The 18,125-nt window shown below is 47.2% G+C and overlaps 1 protein-coding gene across 1 annotated transcript; it reads right to left on the bottom strand.

Annotated features, from left to right (window-relative positions):
- Nucleotides 1-16,801: 16,801 nt before the first annotated feature.
- Nucleotides 16,802-17,743, bottom strand: LOC141073165 (olfactory receptor 5G29-like). The gene has a single exon (XM_073560551.1). It carries the CDS (start codon nucleotides 17,741-17,743, stop codon nucleotides 16,802-16,804), a length of 942 nt encoding a protein of 313 aa, XP_073416652.1.
- Between the last annotated feature and the right edge of the window lie 382 nt (nucleotides 17,744-18,125).

Raw genomic sequence — 18,125 nt, forward strand, 5'->3', positions numbered from 1 at the left:
GTGTGTGTGTATAATGTGTGTACATGTATGTGTGTGTGTGTTGGTCTGTGTTTGTGTAGCCTGGCCCTGGAGGAGATGGGGACATGAGGAGAAGGCCATGAGGGGAGTGATGGGGTGAAGGCAATGATGGGGAGAAGGGAGTGATGGGGTGAAGGCAATGATGGGGAGAAGGGAGTGATGGGGTGAAGGCAATGATGGGGAGAAGGGAGTGATGGGGTGAAGGCAATGATGGGGAGAGGGGAGTGATGGGGAGAAGGCAATGATGGGGAGACAGCAGTGATGGGGTGAAGGCAATGATGGGGAGAAGGCAATGATGGGGAGACAGCAGTGATGGGGTGAAGGCAATGATGGGGAGATGGCAGTGATGGGGTGAAGGCAATGATGGGGAGATGGCAGTGATGGGGTGAAGGCAATGATGGAGAGACAGCAGTGATGGGGTGAAGGCAATGATGGGGAGATGGCAGTGATGGGGAGAAGGCAATGATGGGGAGACAGCAGTGATGGGGTGAAGGCAATGATGGGGAAACAGCAGTGATGGGGTGAAGGCAATGATGGGGAGACAGCAGTGATGGGGTGAAGGCAATGATGGGGAGACAGCAGTGATGGGGTGAAGGCAATGATGGGGAGATGGCAGTGATGGGGTGAAGGCAATGATGGAGAGACAGCAGTGATGGGGTGAAGGCAATGATGGGGAGATGGCAGTGATGGGGTGAAGGCAATGATGGAGAGACAGCAGTGATGGGGTGAAGGCAATGATGGGGAGATGGCAGTGATGGGGTGAAGGCAATGATGGGGAGATGGCAGTGATGGGGTGAAGGCAATGATGGAGAGACAGCAGTGATGGGGTGAAGGCAATGATGGGGAGATGGCAGTGATGGGGAGAAGGCAATGATGGGGAGACAGCAGTGATGGGGTGAAGGCAATGATGGGGAAACAGCAGTGATGGGGTGAAGGCAATGATGGGGAGACAGCAGTGATGGGGTGAAGGCAATGATGGGGAGACAGCAGTGATGGGGTGAAGGCAATGATGGGGAGATGGCAGTGATGGGGTGAAGGCAATGATGGAGAGACAGCAGTGATGGGGTGAAGGCAATGATGGGGAGATGGCAGTGATGGGGTGAAGGCAATGATGGAGAGACAGCAGTGATGGGGTGAAGGCAATGATGGGGAAACAGCAGTGATGGGGTGAAGGCAATGATGGGGAAACAGCAGTGATGGGGTGAAGGCAATGATGGGGAGAAGGGGGTGATGGGGTGAAGGCAATGATGGGGAGACAGCAGTGATGGGGTGAAGGCAATGATGGGGAGACAGCAGTGATGGGGTGAAGGCAATGATGGGGAGACAGCAGTGATGGGGTGAAGGCAATGATGGAGAGATGGCAGTGATGGGGTGAAGGCAATGATGGAGAGATGGCAGTGATGGGGTGAAGGCAATGATGGGGAGAGGGGAATGATGGGGTGAAGGCAATGATGGGGAGACAGCAGTGATGGGGAGAAGGCAATGATGGGGAGAAGGGAGTGATGGGGTGAAGGCAATGATGGGGAGAAGGGGGTGATGGAGCACTTATTCAAAACCTATGGTGAGTTGAGTCACATTATAAATGTTATTTAATTATAAGTATGCACTGCTACACTACAACCGTGTCCATAGCCCCGCCCCCTTATGACCAAAGCCCCGCCCCTGCCACACCTCCATCCCCGCCCTGCCGGGCCATGGAAGAATGGTCTTGCTTGAAACCGGTCCCCGGTGCAAAACAGGTTGGGGACGACTGCTCTACAGGAGAGAGAGGACCCCACTGACCATAAGAGCTTACACTCTACAGGAGAGAGAGGACTCCACGGACCATAAGAGCTTACACTCTACAGGAGAGAGAGAAGACCTCACTGACCATAAGAGCTTACACTCTACAGGAGAGAGAGGACCCCACTGATCATAAGAGCTTACACTCTACAGGAGAGAGAGAGGACCCCACTGACCATAAGAGCTTACACTCTACAGGAGAGAGAGAGGACCCCACTGATCATAAGAGCTTACACTCTACAGGAGAGAGAGGATCCCACTGACCATAAGAGCTTATACTCTACAGGAGAGAGAGAGAACACCACTGATCATAAGAGCTTACACTCTACAGGAGAGAGAGAGAACCCCACTGACCATAAGAGCTCGCACTCTACAGGAGAGAGAGGACTCCACTGATCATAAGAGCTTACACTCTACAGGAGAGAGAGAGAACACCACTGATCATAAGAGCTTACACTCTACAGGAGAGAGAGGATCCCACAGACCATAAGAGCTTACACTCTACAGGAGAGAGAGGACCCCACTGACCATAAGAGCTTACACTCTACAGGAGAGAGAGAGGACCTCACTGACCATAAGAGATTACACTCTGCAGGAGAGAGGACCCCACTGACCATAAGAGCTTACACTCTACAGGAGAGAGAGAGGATCCCACTGACCATAAGAGCTTACACTCTACAGGAGAGAGAGAGAGGACCCCACTGACCATAAGAGCTTACACTCTACAGGAGAGAGAGAGGACCTCACTGACCATAAGAGATTACACTCTGCAGGAGAGAGGACCCCACTGACCATAAGAGCTTACACTCTACAGGAGAGAGAGAGGATCCCACTGACCATAAGAGCTTACACTCTACAGGAGAGAGAGAGAGGACCCCACTGACCATAAGAGCTTACACTCTACAGGAGAGAGAGGACCTCACTGACCATAAGAGATTACACTCTGCAGGAGAGAGGACCCCACTGACCATAAGAGCTTACACTCTACAGGAGAGAGAGGACCTCACTGACCATAAGAGATTACACTCTGCAGGAGAGAGAGAGAGGACCCCACTGACCATAAGAGCTTACACTCTACAGGAGAGAGAGGACCTCACTGACCATAAGAGATTACACTCTACAGGAGAGAGGACCTCACTGACCATAAGAGCTTACACTCTACAGGAGAGAGAGAGAGGACCCCACTGACCATAAGAGCTTACACTCTACAGGAGAGAGAGGACCTCACTGACCATAAGAGATTACACTCTACAGGAGAGAGAGAGGACCCCACTGACCATAAGAGCTTACACTCTACAGGAGAGAGAGAGAGGACCCCACTGACCATAAGAGCTTACACTCTACAGGAGAGAGAGGACCCCACTGACCATAAGAGATTACACTCTGCAGGAGAGAGGACCCCACTGACCATAAGAGATTACACTCTGCAGGAGAGAGGACCCCACTGACCATAAGAGATTACACTCTGCAGGAGAGAGGACCCCACTGACCATAAGAGATTACACTCTGCAGGAGAGAGGACCCCACTGACCATAAGAGCTTACACTCTACAGGAGAGAGGACCCCACTGACCATAAGAGATTACACTCTGCAGGAGAGAGGACCCCACTGACCATAAGAGCTTACACTCTACAGGAGAGAGGACCCCACTGACCATAAGAGATTACACTCTACAGGAGAGAGAGAGAGGACCCCACTGACCATAAGAGCTTACACTCTACAGGAGAGAGAGGACCTCACTGACCATAAGAGATTACACTCTGCAGGAGAGAGGACCCCACTGACCATAAGAGCTTACACTCTACAGGAGAGAGAGGACCCCACTGACCATAAGAGATTACACTCTGCAGGAGAGAGGACCCCACTGACCATAAGAGCTTACACTCTACAGGAGAGAGAGAGGACCTCACTGACCATAAGAGCTTACACTCTACAGGAGAGAGAGGACCCCACTGACCATAAGAGCTTACACTCTACAGGAGAGAGAGGACCTCACTGACCATAAGAGATTACACTCTGCAGGAGAGAGGACCCCACTGACCATAAGAGCTTACACTCTACAGGAGAGAGAGGACCTCACTGACCATAAGAGATTACACTCTACAGGAGAGAGGACCTCACTGACCATAAGAGCTTACACTCTACAGGAGAGAGAGGACCCCACTGACCATAAGAGCTTACACTCTACAGGAGAGAGAGAGGACCCCACTGACCATAAGAGCTTACACTCTACAGGAGAGAGAGGACCTCACTGACCATAAGAGATTACACTCTACAGGAGAGAGAGGATCCCACTGACCATAAGAGCTTTCACTCTACAGGAGAGAGAGGACCCCACTGACCATAAGAGCTTACACTCTACAGGAGAGAGAGAGAGGACCCCACTGACCATAAGAGCTTACACTCTACAGGAGAGAGAGGACCCCACTGACCATAAGAGATTACACTCTACAGGAGAGAGAGGACCCCACTGACCATAAGAGATTACACTCTGCAGGAGAGAGGACCCCACTGACCATAAGAGATTACACTCTGCAGGAGAGAGGACCCCACTGACCATAAGAGATTACACTCTGCAGGAGAGAGGACCCCACTGACCATAAGAGATTACACTCTACAGGAGAGAGGACCTCACTGACCATAAGAGATTACACTCTGCAGGAGAGAGGACCCCACTGACCATAAGAGATTACACTCTGCAGGAGAGAGGACCCCACTGACCATAAGAGATTACACTCTGCAGGAGAGAGGACCCCACTGACCATAAGAGCTTACACTCTACAGGAGAGAGAGGACCCCACTGACCATAAGAGCTTACACTCTGCAGGAGAGAGGACCCCACTGACCATAAGAGATTACACTCTGCAGGAGAGAGGACCCCACTGACCATAAGAGATTACACTCTACAGGAGAGAGGACCTCACTGACCATAAGAGATTACACTCTGCAGGAGAGAGGACCCCACTGACCATAAGAGCTTACACTCTACAGGAGAGAGAGGACCCCACTGACCATAAGAGCTTACACTCTGCAGGAGAGAGGACCCCACTGACCATAAGAGATTACACTCTGCAGGAGAGAGGACCCCACTGACCATAAGAGCTTACACTCTACAGGAGAGAGAGGACCTCACTGACCATAAGAGATTACACTCTGCAGGAGAGAGGACCCCACTGACCATAAGAGATTACACTCTGCAGGAGAGAGGACCTCACTGACCATAAGAGCTTACACTCTGCAGGAGAGAGGACCCCACTGACCATAAGAGATTACACTCTGCAGGAGAGAGGACCCCACTGACCATAAGAGCTTACACTCTACAGGAGAGAGAGGACCTCACTGACCATAAGAGATTACACTCTGCAGGAGAGAGGACCCCACTGACCATAAGAGCTTACACTCTACAGGAGAGAGAGGACCTCACTGACCATAAGAGATTACACTCTACAGGAGAGAGGACCCCACTGACCATAAGAGATTACACTCTGCAGGAGAGAGGACCCCACTGACCATAAGAGCTTACACTCTACAGGAGAGAGAGGACCCCACTGACCATAAGAGCTTACACTCTGCAGGAGAGAGGACCCCACTGACCATAAGAGATTACACTCTGCAGGAGAGAGAGGACCCCACTGACCATAAGAGATTACACTCTGCAGGAGAGAGGACCCCACTGACCATAAGAGCTTACACTCTGCAGGAGAGAGGACCCCACTGACCATAAGAGCTTACACTCTACAGGAGAGAGAGGACCCCACTGACCATAAGAGATTACACTCTGCAGGAGAGAGGACCCCACTGACCATAAGAGATTACACTCTGCAGGAGAGAAGACCCCACTGACCATAAGAGCTTACACTCTACAGGAGAGAGAGGACCCCACTGACCATAAGAGCTTACACTCTGCAGGAGAGAGGACCCCACTGACCATAAGAGCTTACACTCTGCAGGAGAGAGGACCCCACTGACCATAAGAGATTACACTCTGCAGGAGAGAGGACCCCACTGACCATAAGAGCTTACACTCTACAGGAGAGAGAAGACCTCACTGACCATAAGAGATTACACTCTGCAGGAGAGAGGACCCCACTGACCATAAGAGATTACACTCTGCAGGAGAGAGGACCTCACTGACCATAAGAGCTTACACTCTGCAGGAGAGAGGACCCCACTGACCATAAGAGATTACACTCTGCAGGAGAGAGGACCCCACTGACCATAAGAGCTTACACTCTACAGGAGAGAGAGGACCTCACTGACCATAAGAGATTACACTCTGCAGGAGAGAGGACCCCACTGACCATAAGAGCTTACACTCTACAGGAGAGAGAGGACCTCACTGACCATAAGAGATTACACTCTACAGGAGAGAGGACCCCACTGACCATAAGAGATTACACTCTGCAGGAGAGAGGACCCCACTGACCATAAGAGATTACACTCTGCAGGAGAGAGGACCCCACTGACCATAAGAGATTACACTCTGCAGGAGAGAGGACCCCACTGACCATAAGAGCTTACACTCTACAGGAGAGAGAGGACCCCACTGACCATAAGAGCTTACACTCTGCAGGAGAGAGGACCCCACTGACCATAAGAGCTTACACTCTACAGGAGAGAGAGGATCCCACTGACCATAAGAGATTACACTCTGCAGGAGAGAGGACCCCACTGACCATAAGAGATTACACTCTGCAGGAGAGAGGACCCCACTGACCATAAGAGATTACACTCTGCAGGAGAGAGGACCCCACTGACCATAAGAGATTACACTCTGCAGGAGAGAGGACCCCACTGACCATAAGAGCTTACACTCTACAGGAGAGAGAGGACCCCACTGACCATAAGAGCTTACACTCTGCAGGAGAGAGGACCCCACTGACCATAAGAGATTACACTCTGCAGGAGAGAGGACCCCACTGACCATAAGAGCTTACACTCTACAGGAGAGAGAGGACCTCACTGACCATAAGAGATTACACTCTGCAGGAGAGAGGACCCCACTGACCATAAGAGATTACACTCTGCAGGAGAGAGGACCTCACTGACCATAAGAGCTTACACTCTGCAGGAGAGAGGACCCCACTGACCATAAGAGATTACACTCTGCAGGAGAGAGGACCCCACTGACCATAAGAGCTTACACTCTACAGGAGAGAGAGGACCTCACTGACCATAAGAGATTACACTCTGCAGGAGAGAGGACCCCACTGACCATAAGAGCTTACACTCTACAGGAGAGAGAGGACCTCACTGACCATAAGAGATTACACTCTACAGGAGAGAGGACCCCACTGACCATAAGAGATTACACTCTGCAGGAGAGAGGACCCCACTGACCATAAGAGATTACACTCTGCAGGAGAGAGGACCCCACTGACCATAAGAGCTTACACTCTACAGGAGAGAGAGGACCCCACTGACCATAAGAGCTTACACTCTGCAGGAGAGAGGACCCCACTGACCATAAGAGCTTACACTCTGCAGGAGAGAGGACCCCACTGACCATAAGAGATTACACTCTGCAGGAGAGAGGACCCCACTGACCATAAGAGCTTACACTCTACAGGAGAGAGAGGACCTCACTGACCATAAGAGATTACACTCTGCAGGAGAGAGAGGACCCCACTGACCATAAGAGCTTACACTCTGCAGGAGAGAGGACCCCACTGACCATAAGAGATTACACTCTGCAGGAGAGAGGACCCCACTGACCATAAGAGCTTACACTCTACAGGAGAGAGAGGACCTCACTGACCATAAGAGATTACACTCTGCAGGAGAGAGAGGACCTCACTGACCATAAGAGATTACACTCTGCAGGAGAGAGGACCCCACTGACCATAAGAGATTACACTCTGCAGGAGAGAGAGGACCCCACTGACCATAAGAGATTACACTCTGCAGGAGAGAGGACCTCACTGACCATAAGAGATTACACTCTGCAGGAGAGAGGACCTCACTGACCATAAGAGATTACACTCTGCAGGAGAGAGGACCCCACTGACCATAAGAGATTACACTCTGCAGGAGAGAGGACCCCACTGACCATAAGAGATTACACTCTGCAGGAGAGAGGACCCCACTGACCATAAGAGATTACACTCTGCAGGAGAGAGGACCTCACTGACCATAAGAGATTACACTCTGCAGGAGAGAGGACCCCACTGACCATAAGAGATTACACTCTGCAGGAGAGAGGACCCCACTGACCATAAGAGCTTACACTCTACAGGAGAGAGAGGACCTCACTGACCATAAGAGATTACACTCTACAGTAGAGAGAGAGGACCTCACTGACCATAAGAGCTTACACTCTACAGTAGAGAGAGAGGACCCCACTGACCATAAGAGATTACACTCTGCAGGAGAGAGGACCCCACTGACCATAAGAGATTACACTCTGCAGGAGAGAGGACCTCACTGACCATAAGAGATTACACTCTGCAGGAGAGAGGACCCCACTGACCATAAGAGATTACACTCTGCAGGAGAGAGGACCCCACTGACCATAAGAGCTTACACTCTACAGGAGAGAGAGGACCTCACTGACCATAAGAGATTACACTCTACAGTAGAGAGAGAGGACCTCACTGACCATAAGAGATTACACTCTACAGGAGAGAGGACCCCACTGACCATAAGAGATTACACTCTGCAGGAGAGAGGACCTCACTGACCATAAGAGATTACACTCTACAGGAGAGAGAGGACCCCACTGACCATAAGAGCTTACACTCTACAGGAGAGAGAGGACCTCACTGACCATAAGAGATTACACTCTACAGGAGAGAGGACCCCACTGACCATAAGAGATTACACTCTGCAGGAGAGAGGACCTCACTGACCATAAGAGCTTACACTCTACAGGAGAGAGAGGACCCCACTGACCATAAGAGCTTACACTCTACAGGAGAGAGAGGACCTCACTGACCATAAGAGATTACACTCTACAGGAGAGAGGACCCCACTGACCATAAGAGATTACACTCTGCAGGAGAGAGGACCTCACTGACCATAAGAGATTACACTCTGCAGGAGAGAGGACCCCACTGACCATAAGAGATTACACTCTGCAGGAGAGAGGACCCCACTGACCATAAGAGATTACACTCTGCAGGAGAGAGGACCTCACTGACCATAAGAGATTACACTCTGCAGGAGAGAGGACCCCACTGACCATAAGAGATTACACTCTGCAGGAGAGAGGACCCCACTGACCATAAGAGCTTACACTCTACAGGAGAGAGAGGACCTCACTGACCATAAGAGATTACACTCTACAGTAGAGAGAGAGGACCTCACTGACCATAAGAGATTACACTCTGCAGGAGAGAGGACCCCACTGACCATAAGAGATTACACTCTGCAGGAGAGAGGACCCCACTGACCATAAGAGCTTACACTCTACAGGAGAGAGAGGACCTCACTGACCATAAGAGATTACACTCTACAGGAGAGAGGACCCCACTGACCATAAGAGATTACACTCTGCAGGAGAGAGGACCTCACTGACCATAAGAGATTACACTCTGCAGGAGAGAGGACCCCACTGACCATAAGAGATTACACTCTGCAGGAGAGAGGACCCCACTGACCATAAGAGATTACACTCTACAGTAGAGAGAGAGGACCTCACTGACCATAAGAGATTACACTCTGCAGGAGAGAGGACCCCACTGACCATAAGAGCTTACACTCTGCAGGAGAGAGGACCCCACTGACCATAAGAGCTTACACTCTACAGGAGAGAGAGGACCTCACTGACCATAAGAGATTACACTCTACAGGAGAGAGGACCCCACTGACCATAAGAGCTTACACTCTACAGGAGAGAGAGGACCTCACTGACCATAAGAGATTACACTCTACAGGAGAGAGGACCCCACTGACCATAAGAGATTACACTCTGCAGGAGAGAGGACCCCACTCTCTTATGGTTCAGCAGTGCGGGTAACAAGTGTTTTTTTTCTGAACTGCGCATCTTACCTGAAAGTCTTCAAATCTGCGTGAAGCTGCCAATGTCATTGAGTTCGGCACAAGCTTCATCTTCGTGGATTTCTCTGCTCATCGCTACTTGGTGGATTTTCTGCCCCATTGTAAACCCGTGCTGAGGTGACAGGCCTCACGATAATTCTCCACACATTTCTATAAATTTCATGTCAATATATTTTTTTTAACGTTTTTTCAGTTCATGTTCTGCATTCTTAATATGTAAGATGACACATAGAGACAGCGCCGGCCCCCACAACCCACGCTCACGGGTGGTCTCAGCCTCTAACATATATCCATACATAAATGGTATGAAGGACCCTGGGCCATATTTCTAAAGAATTCATTTTGCAATGGAGAGCAGCGATCATGGCGCGGAGCCTTCTTCTAATCAGAACTTGGCCATTTTTTTCCTTAGTCGTGGAGGATGGAATCATGTTTTATAAGAACTTTCTTTGCATGAATGAAACCTTGTGAATTATTCCCCAATGTCCGCCGTACCTTCTACCTGAATAATTACCTGCCAGAACTTGCTAATAACACAAGACAAGGCTTCCCATAGGAAACCTAAAAGCTGCCCCGCCATTATAGCACATGGTTTGACCTCCGGACAGAAGGTCTGATGTTTCGTTCCGCTCCATCTCTTTCCAATGGCCTGTGGCCCAATCATTTACTTGTTGGGAAACGAAGCGGTTCCTCTAGAAAGGAACGTCCTAAACAAGGTCATTGTACATGGCCCCAATCATTGCTGTAGCCCCCAGTCCAAGGGCTTCAGTGTTAGGCAGGCTTCCTGTGTGCTACGTATAATATGAACATTGGACGATAAATTGCTGCTAAAAAGGAAAATTCATGTTGATTCCAGTTTTGCATTGTTCTACGCTCTTCACCACCTTATAGAAATCGCTAATTATTTTTTTTTATTATTATTTTTATAGTTTGATCATTAACAATAAACCTTGGTCTAAATTGTATTGTCCATCGAGCTTGGGAATAAAAAAAGAAACAATCATTTCCTGCTGCTCCCAGGCTCCTTGTCCTGAATGTTCTTTTATAAGTAGAGGTGGGGTTTAAATAAACCGCATTTACTGCTTCCTGGTCTCCTGGCTCCATCCATCGACCATCGTTGGTGCTACCACCGGTGTGTTCTGCACTGCAGAGATCCCCCATTCTTCTTTCATCTTTATTTTCTCAATGTCACTTTCCATCCATAGTATTATTTTTTGTCTATGTCTATTGTTTTTCTCAGGATGAGTTGTGTCTGACAGTGGCAGCACTTTGGGTGAATATGACTTAATACCTAACTTTTATTAATTATTTTACTAAATTTATATCGTTTTATTACTTTTCTGCAATAAATACATTGTTTGAAAAAAAACCTGATTTGCTTTTGTGTTGTCGTTTTCTGACAGCCGCACATTTACAATTTTCGCTCAGTGGATGATTTCCCGGCTAATTTTTGGAAGGCAAGGTGTAGTTATCAGTGGTCGCTGTTTTTTAGGTGGAATGTAAAAAAAAGAAACAACAATTCTGGAATAATTTCCTTTCACTCTCTGTTCTCTTTTCAGTGTAATTGACATTCTATCTTTATGGATAAGATGACAATCAGACCCAATCTCTGTGGTGGATTTTATGTTCTGCTTCTCTTGTACACAGTGTCTGGAGCACAGGGAGTTCAGTAAGTTCTGACTTCCTGACTTTCACTACCTTCTAAGTCCCAGACTTTCACTACCTTCTAAGTCCCAAACTCTCACTACCTTCTAACTACCAGACTTTCACTACCTTCTAAGTCCCAGACTCTCACTACCTTCTTACTCCCAGACTTTCACTACCTTCTAGCTCCCAGACTTTCACTACCTTCTATCTCCTAGACTTTCACCACCTTCTAGCTCCCAGACTTTCACTAACTTCTAACTCCCAGACTTTCACTACCTTCTAGCTCCAAGACTTTCACTACCTTCTAGCTCCCAGACTTTCACCACCTTCTAGCTCCCAGACTTCCTCTGTCTTCTAACTCCCAGACTTTCACTACTTTCTAGCTCCCAAAATTTCACTACTTTCTAACTCCCAGACTTTCACCACCTTCTAACTCCCAGACGTTCACTACCTTCTAACTCCCAGACTTTCACCACCTTCTAACTCCCAGACGTTCACTACCTTCTATCTCCCAGACTTTCAATTACTTCTAACTCCCAGACATTCACTACCTTCTAACTCCCAGACTCTCACTACCTTCTAACTCCCAGACTTTCACTAACTTCTAACTCCAAGACTTTCACTTACTTATAACTCCCAAACTTTCACTACCTTCTAACTCCCAAAATTTCACTACTTTCCAACTCCCAGACTTTCCCCACCTTCTAACTCCCAGACTTTCACTACCTTCTAACTCCCAGACGTTCACTACCTTCTAACTCCCAGACTTTCACTACCTTCTAACTCCCAGACGTTCACTACCTTCTAACTCCCAGACTTTCACTACTGTCTATCTCCCAGACTTTCACTTACTTCTCTCTCCCAGACTTTCACTGCCTTCTAACTCCCAGACTTTCACTACCTTCTAACTCCCAGACTTTCACCGCCTTCTAACTCCCAGACTTTCACCACCTTCTAACTCTCAGACTTTCACTTACTTCTAACTCCCAGACTTTCACCGCCTTCTAACTCCCAGACTTTCACTACCTTCTAACTCCCAGACTTTCACTACCTTCTAGCTCCCAGACTTTCATTAACTTCTAACTTCCAGACTTTTACTACCTTCTAACTCCCAGACTTTCACTACCTTCTAGCTCCCAGACTTTCACCACCTTCTAGCTCCCAGACTTTCACCACCTTCTAACTCTCAGACTTTCACTTACTTCTAATTCCCAGACTTTCACCGCCTTCTAACTCCCAGACTCTCACTACCTTCTAACTCCCAGACTTTCACTACCTTCTAGCTCCCAGACTTTCACCACCTTCTAGCTCCCAGACTTTCACCACCTTCTAACTCTCAGACTTTCACTTACTTCTAATTCCCAGACTTTCACCGCCTTCTAACTCCCAGACTCTCACTACCTTCTAACTCCCAGACTTTCACTACCTTCTAGCTCCCAGACTTTCATTAACTTCTAACTTCCAGACTTTTACTACCTTCTAACTCCCAGACTTTCACAACCTTCTAGCTCCTAGACTTTCACCACCTTCTAACTCTCAGACTTTCACTTACTTCTAATTCCCAGACTTTCACCGCCTTCTAACTCCCAGACTCTCACTACCTTCTAACTCCCAGACTTTCACTACCTTCTAGCTCCCAGACTTTCATTAACTTCTAACTTCCAGACTTTTACTACCTTCTAACTCCCAGACTTTCACCGCCTTCTAGCTCCTAGACTTTCACCACCTTCTAACTCCCAGACTTTCACTAACTTCTAACTCCCAGACTTTCACTTACTTCTAACGCCCAGACTTTCACTACCTTCTAGCTCCAAGACTTTCACTACCTTCTAGCTCCCAGACTTTCACCACCTTCTAGCTCCCAGACTTCCTCTGTCTTCTAACTCCCAGACTTTCACTACTTTCTAGCTCCCAAAATTTCACTACTTTCTAACTCCCAGACTTTCACCACCTTCTAACTCCCAGACGTTCACTACCTTCTAACTCCCAGACTTTCACCACCTTCTAACTCCCAGACGTTCACTACCTTCTATCTCCCAGACTTTCAATTACTTCTAACTCCCAGACATTCACTACCTTCTAACTCCCAGACTCTCACTACCTTCTAACTCCCAGACTTTCACTAACTTCTAACTCCAAGACTTTCACTTACTTATAACTCCCAAACTTTCACTACCTTCTAACTCCCAGACTTTCACTACTTTCTAGCTCCCAAAATGTCACTACTTTCCAACTCCCAGACTTTCCCCACCTTCTAACTCCCAGACTTTCACTACCTTCTAACTCCCAGACGTTCACTACCTTCTAACTCCCAGACTTTCACTACCTTCTAACTCCCAGACGTTCACTACCTTCTAACTCCCAGACTTTCACTACTGTCTATCTCCCAGACTTTCACTTACTTCTCTCTCCCAGACTTTCACTGCCTTCTAACTCCCAGACTTTCACTACCTTCTAACTCCCAGACTTTCACCGCCTTCTAACTCCCAGACTTTCACCACCTTCTAACTCTCAGACTTTCACTTACTTCTAACTCCCAGACTTTCACCGCCTTCTAACTCCCAGACTTTCACTACCTTCTAACTCCCAGACTTTCACTACCTTCTAGCTCCCAGACTTTCATTAACTTCTAACTTCCAGACTTTTACTACCTTCTAACTCCCAGACTTTCACTACCTTCTAGCTCCCAGACTTTCACCACCTTCTAGCTCCCAGACTTTCACCACCTTCTAACTCTCAGACTTTCACTTACTTCTAATTCCCAGACTTTCACCGCCTTCTAACTCCCAGACTCTCACTACCTTCTAACTCCCAGACTTTCACTACCTTCTAGCTCCCAGACTTTCACCACCTTCTAGCTCCCAGACTTTCACCACCTTCTAACTCTCAGACTTTCACTTACTTCTAATTCCCAGACTTTCACCGCCTTCTAACTCCCAGACTCTCACTACCTTCTAACTCCCAGACTTTCACTACCTTCTAGCTCCCAGACTTTCATTAACTTCTAACTTCCAGACTTTTACTACCTTCTAACTCCCAGACTTTCACCACCTTCTAGCTCCCAGACTTTCACCACCTTCTAACTCTCAGACTTTCACTTACTTCTAATTCCCAGACTTTCACCGCCTTCTAACTCCCAGACTTTCACCACCTTCTAACTCCCAGACTTTCACCACCTTCTAACTCCCAGACTTTCACCACCTTCTAACTCCCAGACTTTCACCACCTTCTAGCTCCCAGACTTTCACTACCTTCTAACTCCCAGACGTTCACTACCTTCTAACTCCCAGACTTTCACCACCTTCTAACTCCCAGACTTTCACCACCTTCTAGCTCCCAGACTTTCACCACCTTCTAGCTCCCAGACTTTCACTACCTTCTAGCTCCCAGACTTTCACGACCTTCTAACTCCCAGACTTTCACTACCTTCTAGCTCCCAGACTTTCACTACCTTCTAGCTCCCAGACTTTCACCGCCTTCTAACTCCCAGACTTTTACTACCTTCTAGCTCCCAGACTTTCACCACCTTCTAGCTCCCAGACTTTCACTACCTTCTAACTCCCAGACTTTCACTACCTTCTAGCTCCCAGACTTTCACTTACTTCTAGCTCCCAGACTTTCACTTACTTCTAACTCCAAGACTTTCACTTACTTCTAACTCCCAGACTTTCACCACCTTCTAGCTCCCAGACTTTCACTACCTTCTAACTCCCAGACTTTCACTACCTTCTAGCTCCCAGACTTTCACCACCTTCTAGCTCCCAGACTTTCACCACCTTCTAACTCCAAGACTTTCACTTACTTCTAACTCCCAGACTTTCACTACCTTCTAGCTCCCAGACTTTCACCACCTTCTAGCTCCCAGACTTTCACCACCTTCTAGCTCCCAGACTTTCACCACCTTCTAGCTCCCAGACTTTCACCACCTTCTAGCTCCCAGACTTTCACTACCTTCTAACTCCAAGACTTTCACTTACTTCTAACTCCAAGACTTTCACTTACTTCTATCTCCCAGACTTTCACTACCTTCTAACTCCCAGACTTTCACTACCTTCTAGCTCCCAGACTTTCACTACCTTCTAGCTCCCAGACTTTCACCACCTTCTAACTCCAAGACTTTCACTTACTTCTAACTCCCAGACTTTCACTAACTTCTAACTCCAAGACTTTCACTTACTTCTATCTCCCAGACTTTCACTACCTTCTAGCTCCCAGACTTTCACCACCTTCTAGCTCCCAGACTTTCACTTACTTCTAGCTCCCAGACTTTCACTTACTTCTAACTCCAAGACTTTCACTTACTTCTAACTCCAAGACTTTCACTTACTTCTAGCTCCCAGACTTTCACTACCTTCTAACTCCAAGACTTTCACTTACTTCTAACTCCAAGACTTTCACTTACTTCTATCTCCCAGACTTTCACTACCTTCTAGCTCCCAGACTTTCACCACCTTCTAGCTCCCAGACTTTCACTACCTTCTAACTCCAAGACTTTCACTTACTTCTAACTCCCAGACTTTCACTAACTTCTAGCTCCCAGACTTTCACTAACTTCTAACTCCCAGACTTTCACCACCTTCCAACTCTCAGACTTTCACTTATTTCTAATTCCCAGACTTTTTTTTGCTTTTCCGCTATACAGTTTTGTGGGGTCTTACTTTATTGTGTGCTCACGTTTTATTTTGCCATTTTAGGTATATAACATTTTTCGATCACTTTTAAATTCATTTTTTATGAGGCTGTATAAGCAAAATCCAGCAATTCTGTAATTGTTTTTTATATTTTTATTCTTACATCGTGCACCATGCAGAATAAGTAGTGATGTAGCTTTGTACTTCAGGTCAATAGTTACATGGACGCTGGATATCAATCATTTTTGTATATTTTAATAATTTTACACAATAAAATCACTTTTTACCACCTTGTTAATTTGCATCATTGCTGAGAGCCAGAACTTTTCTTATATTTTTCCTTTTGCAGAGATGTATGAGGGCTTGGTTTCTGCATAACAAGTTGTAATTTATTGGTACCATTGATAGTACTCGGACTGGTAAGAACATTGGTCCTCGCAGTCCCACCAGAGCCCGGCTGTGTGTAGCAGAGGGATACTGGCAGCTGATCGCATCAGGACAGAAGCTGCACCATGCAGTTCACATGACACACTTATCCGTCTTGGAGCACAAAGCCACCAGTACTCGTCATGGATATGTCCATCATACAGCGTTAGGAACTTAATGGGAACGTGTGCTTTCCATGATATCACAGATAAAACATGAATGGGTCCTTAGATGAAGGAGAAACATGGATTTTGTCTTCAGAAAGTTCTTGTTATTTCATTCCGGTTCTTTCTCGCACATTAATGTAAGGTCATTCTCAGGTTGAGTTTCCTGATGGCGTCCTTCATTTCTTTATTCTTCAGGCTGTAGATCAGGGGGTTGATGGTCGGGATTATCACACAGTAGGAGAGAGCCAACATCCTGTCCTCATAAGGAGTAAATGGATTGTCCAATCGAAGATGAACAAACATGGCGGTCCCAAAGAAAATAATAACAGAGACCAGATGAGAACCACAGGTAACAAAAGCTTTATGACGAGACTCTGCAGAACGGAGGAGGAATATGGAGGTCAGGATCCTGATATAAGAGCAGATTATTAATATAGTTGGGAACACGGTTGCAGCCACAGACACAACTAATAGATACATCTTGACCATATATGTGTTGGCACAGGCTATTGTCATCATTGGCGGAACATCACAGAAGAAATGAGCAATAACATGAGCTCTGCAATACGGCAAATTGTACATCATAACACATTCAATGGCTGCATTCCCAATAGCAAACACAGAGATACAAAATGTCACCCGATAGCAAAAGCTGACGGACATCACAGACCTGTATCTGAGGGGGTGACATATGGCCATGTACCGGTCAAACGCCATCACTGTGAGTATGGCACATTCATAACCTGCGGTCATTATAAATATTGAGAACTGCAGGAGGCAGCTGAACAAGGAGATGGTCCTTCCCTCCGGGAGGTAGCTCTGAAGAGCCTTAGGAACTGAGGAATTGATGGACACAAGCTCAACGAATGACAAAACCGCCAGGAAAAAATACATTGGAGAATGGAGTCGAGGACTGAGAGTGACGGCCACAATGATGAGACCATTACCAACCAAGGCGAGAAGGTAAGAAAAAAGAAAGAAAATGAATAGCGATACCTGGGACATAGGAGACAAATCCGAGAACCCAAGAAGAATAAACGTTGTCCCATTACTGGGAGCCTCTCTTCTCTTCATCTTCTTTTAGGAGATGGACTCTTTTTTACAACACACAAATCAGCAGTTTAAATCTGCTTGACCCTATTAGCTCCAGATGTTGGTTGTATAGCGCCAGATATTGGTTTTATGGCGCCAGATATTGGTTTTATGGCGCCAGATATTGGTTGTATAGAACCAGATATTGGTTGTATAGCACCAGACATTGGTTGTATGGCACCAGATATTGGTTGTATAGAGCCAGATATTGGTTGTTTGGCACCAGATGTTGGTTGTATAGAGCCAGATATTGGTTGTTTGGTACCAGATATTGGTTGTTTGGCACCAGATTTTGGTTGTATGGTGTCAGATATTGGTTCTATAGAGCCAGATATTGGTTGTATAGCGCCAGATATTGGTTGTA

Source organism: Dendrobates tinctorius, unplaced genomic scaffold, assembly GCF_039654945.1.
Source record: "Dendrobates tinctorius isolate UK_male_01 unplaced genomic scaffold, ASM3965494v1 ptg000297l, whole genome shotgun sequence".
In the NCBI taxonomy this organism is placed as follows: domain Eukaryota; kingdom Metazoa; phylum Chordata; class Amphibia; order Anura; family Dendrobatidae; genus Dendrobates; species Dendrobates tinctorius.